The following is an 8,689-nucleotide window of genomic DNA, read 5'->3' as shown; positions in this document are numbered from 1 at the left end:
TGTAAAGACAGAAAACCTGCACTGCAAATGTGGAAGTACCAAACAGAAGCAAACATGATGGTTGGTGAAAGGTCAGTGTTTTCAGAGCAGAAGGAAATCTTATGTTTATTCTCATGGATGGATCTGATTTGTTCGTGAAGCTGTGTAGACTTACATTACAGCGCCCTCTGGTGGCAAACACGTGTAAACAAAAGAACAGATTTTTTTTATTTATTTAAAATCACATTTATTTCATTTTGTAAACGCAAGTGCCACACTCAAACTCCAATGTCTTCAAACATGTTAGATACATCTGTGTTTCTTAGAGAATAAGTAACACGGTGAGGTAATAACCTTGTTATAAACTGATCCAGTGTCAGGCTGCTCTTTGGAAGTCTCTGGGGATAAAATGCAGCCATCTAAAGTCGCTGATTGGCTACTTGAATCGTACAAACGAGGAAGTATTTGACACTTTGACACAATTTTACACGAACCACTTTGAGCACTGTATATTTGTGTTGTGCCATGTGTCTACTTCACCGTCTATATTTAGTTGTTGTCATGTGTCGTGCTGGTCAGCTGGGACCCCGCAGCAGCAGGACACGCCTCTGTGCTGAATGGAGCGCGCCGTGCGTAAAGTCCGACCTGCAGCGGATCCAAACTTTTTGTTTTCTCCACTCATTTTTCAGCATTTTTATCAACTCGACGTTATTGCTTCGCTTTCAGTCGAGTAAATGCAGCGATGACTCGAGAGGAAGATCTCATTCGGATTGCAAAAAAACTGGACAAGATGGTGTCTAGAAATAACACGGTGAGGCTGTATTTTGACACCCACAGGTGGCGCGTTGTCCTGCCACCGCGTGCTGAGCAGAAGGCCCGTGAATATCTCTACAGAAAATGAAATGTTTTCAACCAGCTTTATGTCGAGTATATGTTTGATTTCCGCATTTGGAGACTGTTCACACTTGTAATATGAACCTGACTGTGCTTGTAACAAATGGTCAACAGGTGTTTGGCGCGGTTTTGCAGACTTAAGTCTCGCAGGACGTTTTAGTCCCAGAGTGTCCAGCCGCCATATGGGTCAACTTGTGTCCACTTGTTAAGACCTTTTTGCAGATCGTTTGCTGTTGTTCATGTTAAACAGTGACTCATGCAACAGAAAGTAAACACCGCGGCCTTTGGGCAAGGTCGTGTGTGTGTGTGTGTGTGTGTGTGTGTGTGTGTGTGTGTGTAAACAGGACGTTGTACCAATGGCGCTCTTGTACATTCAGAGTACTGCAGTCAGTAAAAACTACAAACTACAGTTATTCAGCGTGTGATCAGAATAAAAAGTCCCAGACCTGCTGATTGAACACCTGTTCTGATGTTTTATTTTTATTCTCGATTATACATTATATTTATTTTAAAATTCTGTTTTAAAAAAAAACAGAAGTGAAAGCTGTGCAACTGCTTACTAACCAGTTTCTGTTTTGAAATGTTTGCATTTGCATGCTGTGATATCTGTATTTCACATTGTCATAACACGTTTCTAAATAAACAAATTCAAGATTTATCATTTAAAAGTCTAAAATCTGTTGTCTGTGTGTGTATGTGTGTGTATGTGTGTGTGCAGGAGGGTGCCATGGACCTTCTGAGGGAACTGAAAGGTTTCAATATGACACTCAAACTTCTCCAGGTGGGTGTTAGGTTTATAGTTTTAGTTTTGTCAGTGGTTTTCATCCCATAAACTAATTAGAAACAATAGAAGAATAATTAAGTTAACATAAGGCTTATACCGCCATCACAAATTCATGTGTATTAAAACAACAACATTGATGTGTTTCCTTCAGGAAACGAGGATCGGCATGTCTGTGAACGGTATCAGGAAGCACTGCACCGACGAGGAAGTCATTGCTTTGGCAAAGGTTCTCATTAAAGACTGGAAAAGACTTCTGGGTACTTGACTTGATACCTGATTTATACACATGCATGATTTTCAGGTAAACAGTAGTTTATGTCAGTAAATACATATGTTAACTGATGATATTATTCATTCACTCTCACAGACTCTGGACATTCTCAATCTGAGAAACCGTCTGAAATGAAGAACGGTTTGGACTCCAGCAAAACGGCCACGTCTCCAAACAGCTCACCATCTGAAACACAGAGCAGGTCAGTACTAGGTAACATGATATGTAACACAGAAGCAGAAACATTATGAAATAATAAGTTGTTAGATATCAGCACGCCCAGAGTGCAAATATGACGTAGGTTGTCTAAAAAAAATAGTATAGATATTTGGTGAAATGGTGATTTTATTTGTCACGCACAACATTATGCACCACACAAGTCCCACAGTTTGGACATTATAACACCTGAAAATGGTCCGACCCCAGATGCAATAATCAAAGCAGCATTGTAGCACCATATCAAAAGTAGATTAGAAATTTTTCCAGGATATTGTCAAATGATGTAAAGATATTTGTTTGTTTCTTTGCCATGAAAGCTTTGAAATGGCTCTATTTTCACCTCCTTGTCATTTAAGTAGTATTACATCAGCATTTTAAATAAGTACAGGTTTCTACTCACGAGCAGCTGTAAGTGGATTTGTGTCATTCTTACATGCAGGGAAAATATGTTAATCCTTGGACAAAAACAATATTTAGCATCAAGGGCGATGCTTTGTGAGCAGAATTTAAATAGAAACTATAAAAGAAGTGAATTTTAATATATGGTTCTGTAGTGTGTAAGTGCTTGTTTAAGTACTACTATGATTAGGTCATCAGAAATTGAACTTAAAGTCTTGGCACATGTGATGACGGACTCTTCTGTTACTGAGGTTGTAATTTGGTTGTTTTCAAGATACTTACAAGTCATGTGTTTTTGCACGACATTTAAAGCACTGAATTATCTTCTAAAGCCCCATTCAGATTGGATTTGTGGCTCAGTATTACCAGTGCTGGTCTGTGAATTTAATCCCACAAATGATAATTATAGTCCCAACTACCCTCATTATTTTATGTCCAGTCTGCAGAGGTATTTGCATTTTGAGAAAGTCTCTCTGAGCTTTACACATAGAGCTGTGTTTACTGTTACCGAAGACGTATAAATCATTTCATTTATTAAAAGAAAATGTTCAACTTCACTCTGCAAGCTCATTGTGAGTCTTGCGGTGACTCCTTTTGTATTTTATTTGAATCCTGTCTGAATGAGGCTTAAGTTGCGTTACAACAGCAAACCTGACACAGGTGAAAGTGGTTAGTGTTGGCTGGCTCTTGAACAGAGGTAAAAATGATACTTCCTTTGTTTCTGTTAGTCACAGGAAACTGGATGTTAAACCGAAACAAGATTCAGATCCTGACACAAAGCACTCTAGTAAAAACAGAAAAGAAAAACATAATGACGAGCACAGAAACAAAAAGAGACACACGGATGACCTCAGCGACGAGAAGCACCTGGAGGAGCCCCAAAATGAGAAACATCCCCAAGAAATGAGAAAAGAGAAGCATCTAGAAGAATCCAAAAATCAACGACCTGTAGAAGATGCCCAACAAAAAATAGATGACAAGAAACAGAAGCATGTGCAAGACCTGCCGAGTGAGAAACACAAGTCAGAATTTAGGAAAGAAAGACCATTATTTGAAGAACCAAAAAAGACGAGACACGTGGAAGAAGTCAAAAAGGAGAAACACCCCGAGGAGCCCAAGAAGCACAGCTACATGGATGACCTGAAGAAGGACAAACACAGAGAAGAAAACAGACATGAGAGGCCGATAAATACACCACAACGTGAGAGACTGCAGGGTGAACCCCAGAGAGAGAAACCTGCTGACGCTCATAAAGCAATATTTGAAAGGTGAGAGGAAAGTGCCTCCATAAATAGGTTATTTCACATCAGAAGCATCCAGCAGAGCTTCAAAATGAATTATTTATTTCAGGAGAGGAGTGTTGGACAGCAGTATTCTGTATCCTACCCGGTTCCCCTCTCCTCCTCGACCTGCTCGTCCTCTTTTCCCAATCAAACGCCCCTCTTTGGACCTGAAAAAAGACAGGTCAGGACACATCGCTTGAGCTGAAGACCATGACTGACTCAGATGTTCCTGCATGACATAACCGAGTCACACATATTCACTGACATTTGTTCCTGCGGTTTTATAACCGGACTCACGGCCTAACATGATACCCGCTGTGCATGATGCATGCCGTGATGGGTCAGTCAGGTGTGTCTTTATTCAAGGGATTTGGCTTGAATTGAATGCTGCTTCATCTGGGACTCTTAAGTTTCAGTGCTCTGATCTGTGCTGTTGTGACATTTGTTCAGGAAGGACGGTAAAGACTCTTCCTCCAGACATCCTCGTCCTCATGCCCCCCAAGCCACCTCTCCTCCAGGCAAGCGACCCTCACTGGAAGTCAAGAAAGAGAGGTCAGGCATGCTCTGGTGCATGTTTGTGAAACAATTCTCTCAGTTAGTGCAGAGAAGTGTTAACATTTTAAGGGAAACTCAAACAAATCTTCGTTTTTATATCAGGAAAGTTCCACCGGACCCAAATGCTCCTATTGCTCCTCTTCCTCTTTACCTTCATCCACCTCCACCAAGGTCAGGCTCTGCATGCACAGTAATAGTCACTCTCGTCGTGAAGTGATTCAGCTCTGCTCAACGCTGTATTTTCATTTAGAAAAGAGCCTCCTGACCCCAACGCTCCTCTTCCTCCACTCCCTCTTCACCTTCACCCTCCGCCTCTTGTGAAACGTCCCTCACTGGACGGGAAAAAGGAAAGGTCTGGATCAGATGAGTTCTCATTACAGACTGCATGTAGTCACTGCCTTGGTTATTTTGGAAAAATAACCCGTAATTTCATTGGCCGTTTTCTTCTCTGCATTGAATCCTTGTGTTGTCTGCCACAGCAGAAAGGAGTCAACAGAGTCTAAACCTCCTTCACTGAAGAAGACGTCAGATCACGTAAAGAGAGAAAGGTCCGGGGTCATTTATCCTTGAAAATTACTTTGCTGTTGACTCTGGAGGATCAGTGCACTTAGAGTTTAATCTCTTAGTTTTCCGTTGGTTTTATATGAAATATTGACGCAATATAGTGTCAGTATAATAATACAGTGTGTAGTGCTGTTGTGCTGTAACAAGAGTCTAGTAGCAGATCTTTTGTTGGTACAAAGAATGTTTTCTTTTTTCAGGAAAGACTCATCAGAGAGCAAAGTGTCTAAAAAGCACGCCAATGAAGGCAAGAAAGAAAGGTTGGCAAGTGTGAAAATGCTTGTTAAGTTGTGGGCGTGATACACTGTGGTTGCGTGGTTCGACTTGAGCTTCTTTCAAACAGCTCTTTGTCGGCTTTCAGTGCATGAGGAGCTCGCCTTTATATACTCTGACAAGTGGATTTGTTTAAGAATCAAACAAATGTTTCCTTTTGTCAGGAACGATTCATCTGACTCTAAACCGTCTCCTCCCAAAAAGCCCACTGTGGATGTCAAAAAAGAAAAACACAGGTGTGCAGGAGCACTGTACATTGCACTTTGATTCACACCGCTCTGTCTGACAAATACAAGTGTGTATTTGATTCTTAAACACGGTGTCAGTGTCACAACTCTGCATCTCTTTTGTTGCAGGAAGGACTCCTGTGACTCAAAGCCTGGACAACCTGTGAAACGTCAATCAACTGACTCCAAACCTGACAGGTAGGACTGGTATGCACTACCTTAGATCTCATCTCATGGAAATTAAACAGAAATAAACATTGTGGATAAAACCACATTTACTCCAATTGTCAAATTACTTACTGTAGGAGGGAATCCACTGATTCAAAGAAAAGCAGCTCACCACCAGCAAAGAAGCTAACCGCTGAAAGGTAAATGAAAAAGACACAAGTGTTGATTGATTAAAAAAAACAACACTAAACTGTTGACCATGTGGACAAATTTCACAGTATCGTCTTAGTGGAAAGCATGAAGATGATTATATTGGCTTTGTTTTATAGGAGAGAGTCTCATGGCTCCAAGACCTCTCAGCCTGGACCTCCACAGAGGAAACCCTCTACTGACAGCTTTGAAAGGTATTTGTGTTTTTCTTTTACAAAATGAAAGTCAATGTAGGTTCATTTAATTTCTATTAATGATCCTCATAATTAGTACCATTGGTAGGACCTCAGAGGGTAAAGACTGCCTTTTTTAAAAAATATACAGTAAACCTTCTGGCCACCACAAAACAACAAACAAAATTAGCAACAAGCTGGTGAACATAGTGGACGATTTAGTCAGATGTTTCACTCAGGAGTTGGTGGAGACCAAAAGTAGAGCTAAAAGACAGCATGGGATTCTAGTGAACTGAACCTAGATTCTGTAAGTGGCCGAAAAAACACAAACACAAATCAATGCTTGTCTACTTAACTAAGCACATGTTTGCTAACATAACAATATGTCAGTCAATATGTATGTCAATATGTCAGTGTTGTGTTTGGCTAAGTGGACAAACAAAAAATCAATTATGGCTGCTTGAACTATGCTGAATGGGGTTCAGCTGACATGTTCATTACACACTTTCAAGTCATGGCAAATTTGAATTTCAACTCAGTTTTTGTGTTAGGTAAGATTTTTAGATGTTTTAAATAAAGTCTAAAAATTCAACACAAATCGCTACTTCAAATCCCAGGCTCTCCTTCATTAGGTTAAATCAGACTAATTACACCAGATGTCACAATTAAACACTCTGCTCAGCGATTTTTGTGATGTGTCCTTTTCTGCAGAAAGGGCAAAGCCGATACTCCTAAATCTCCCACCACCCCGACCAGCCCCATGTCTCCGAGCTTCAGTTCTGCCGGGGGTCCACTGCCCCCTCACCTCGCTACCGGAGACTCCGTTAGAGACAAGTGCATTGAGATGCTGGCAGCTGCCCTGCGCACAGACAGTAAGGCTAAGATAACACTTTATCACTAAGAGCATATGTGCTGACAAAGTACAAAGACTGCACAGTGGAACTTTGCAGCAATATACTACAGAAGAAACACTCACATAAGTCACTGTAGTGTGTGCAGATTAACATGAAATGTTTTCTCTTTTCTCTGTTTCACAGACCACTACAAAGATTTTGAAACTAACTGTGACAGCATGGCTGCAGAGATTGAAGATCATATCCTTTAATTTATTCCATTTTTTCTGGTTAACTTATTTGTAGTTCATTCAGTGATGATTCAAATGCAAAGTATCTCATTTGGCATTATTATCACGATCAGATCTCCCTTGACTAAATGGTTGCACATATCTACCAGGAGATAAAGGCCACGGACATGAAATACAAAAACAGAGTCCGCAGCCGCATCAGCAACTTAAAGGACCCAAAGAACCCTGGTCTTCGCAGAAACGTTCTAGCAGGAAACATCGAATTAAGCCGCATCGCCTCTATGTCTGCTGAGGTACAGAACGCTGATGAACTCCTCCTACTTCATATCCTTCCTTCCTTCTGTTCCTTTCACATCTCTTGTCTTCATGTAGGAAATGGCCAGCGACGAGCTGAAGCAGCTGAGGAACGTTCTCACCCAGGAGGCCATCAGGGAACACCAAATGGCCAAAACAGGTGGCACCACCACCGACCTGCTGCAGTGCGGCAAGTGCAAGAAGAAGAACTGCACCTACAACCAGGTAAACACACCAATGACAAGCAGACATATGAGCATGGACATACAAGTTAAGTGGTATTTTGTATGTACTGCATGTACATGTATTTCTTTGTTTGTAAGTGCAAAAGGAAAATGATAAATGTAACGTTTAGTTATTAAATCTGCTGTGAATATACTTGAATGTGCTCATTCAAGCTTTATCTATTAAAGGAACAGAAGAGGTGACCAGTCTGTATCTTTTGAGATTTTAATTCCTTAATTTATTATTTGTTTATTTAGTTCTTCTACATATTGTGTCAAGAACTAATAAACTTCTTTGCATTGTAGTGTTTTGTTTACAACCCCCCATGTGTATATTTGTGTGTGTTTTAGGTGCAGACACGCAGTGCTGACGAGCCAATGACCACGTTTGTTCTGTGTAATGAGTGTGGTAACCGCTGGAAGGTAAGTCTGTCCTTTTCCTTTGTTTCAATAACTCACTGTTTTTGGACGTGAACCATTTAATAAACAAATGTTTTTTTCTCTCATTTTCAGTTCTGCTGATGCCTTCCAGGTGAAACCATGTTTTTTTTTTTTCTGAGCATTTTGAAATGGATATTTTCTATAATGGGAGGAAGTTTATAAATTATTGCAGCTAGTGATTTGAACAGAAATGTGTTCTTACAATTTTTACTTAAGTTTTGAGATGTGTAAGCATGTGCTAATAATCAGGGTTTGCTTTATATGGAATTGAAGACTGAGCATGAACGACAGCTTGTTGACTGAAACGAGTGACGATCACGGTGCTGTCCAGTTTAATATGCCACGACATATTACAGCTGTTCACTTTGTATATATTTAATTCCAATAAAACTGCATAGATCATCAGTATGATGGCTTTTAAAACTCACATTTAATAAAAAACATTGACAATCTGTCTTCTTCAGAGTTATTTCCCACATTATCATCATCAATGTATCAGTAGTGTCTGATTTTAAGTCTGGTTTAGATAAAATAAGATAGACTTTAATGATCCCACACTGGGGAAATTCACTTGTTACAGCAGCTCACAATACACAAGATTATAAGAAAATACTCAGAAATAAGAAATATATAGAACAAAAACTAAACTA

At 40.1% G+C, this 8,689-nt stretch overlaps 1 protein-coding gene across 7 annotated transcripts; it reads left to right on the top strand.

Annotated features, from left to right (window-relative positions):
* The first annotated feature begins 457 nt into the window (after nucleotides 1–457).
* tcea3 (transcription elongation factor A (SII), 3) lies at nucleotides 458–8,504 on the top strand. Of its 7 annotated transcripts, XM_027287394.1 has the most exons (21): nucleotides 460–790; nucleotides 1,592–1,654; nucleotides 1,809–1,914; nucleotides 2,025–2,130; nucleotides 3,275–3,814; nucleotides 3,897–4,010; nucleotides 4,280–4,381; nucleotides 4,487–4,555; nucleotides 4,635–4,736; nucleotides 4,864–4,932; nucleotides 5,146–5,205; nucleotides 5,383–5,454; nucleotides 5,575–5,643; nucleotides 5,751–5,813; nucleotides 5,943–6,017; nucleotides 6,708–6,868; nucleotides 7,034–7,090; nucleotides 7,219–7,373; nucleotides 7,453–7,599; nucleotides 7,950–8,021; nucleotides 8,112–8,504. In XM_027287394.1, the coding sequence occupies exons 1-21, from the start codon at nucleotides 722–724 to the stop codon at nucleotides 8,118–8,120; spliced, it is 2,280 nt and encodes a 759-aa protein (XP_027143195.1). In that variant the 5' UTR covers nucleotides 460–721; the 3' UTR covers nucleotides 8,121–8,504. The 7 variants fall into 7 exon arrangements, with proteins under 7 accessions (XP_027143194.1, XP_027143193.1, XP_027143195.1 ...); XM_027287393.1 differs by having other exon boundaries at nucleotides 458–790; nucleotides 4,280–4,555; nucleotides 4,867–4,932; XM_027287392.1 differs by having other exon boundaries at nucleotides 458–790; nucleotides 4,280–4,555.
* Nucleotides 8,505–8,689: the final 185 nt, after the last annotated feature.

This window comes from Larimichthys crocea, chromosome XIII (assembly GCF_000972845.2).
Source record: "Larimichthys crocea isolate SSNF chromosome XIII, L_crocea_2.0, whole genome shotgun sequence".
Lineage (NCBI taxonomy): Eukaryota > Metazoa > Chordata > Actinopteri > Sciaenidae > Larimichthys > Larimichthys crocea.
This window is presented reverse-complemented; position numbering and strand designations above follow the sequence as displayed.

Bases quoted from the DNA above. Each gene is read 5' to 3' on its own strand.
- tcea3 (XM_027287392.1), top strand. From the start codon at position 722: ATGACTCGAGAGGAAGATCTCATTCGGATTGCAAAAAAACTGGACAAG. The intron at 7,374-7,452 runs GTACAGAACGCT...GTCTTCATGTAG, and splicing joins TCGCCTCTATGTCTGCTGAG to GAAATGGCCAGCGACGAGCT. The intron at 7,600-7,949 runs GTAAACACACCA...TGTGTGTTTTAG, and splicing joins AGAACTGCACCTACAACCAG to GTGCAGACACGCAGTGCTGA.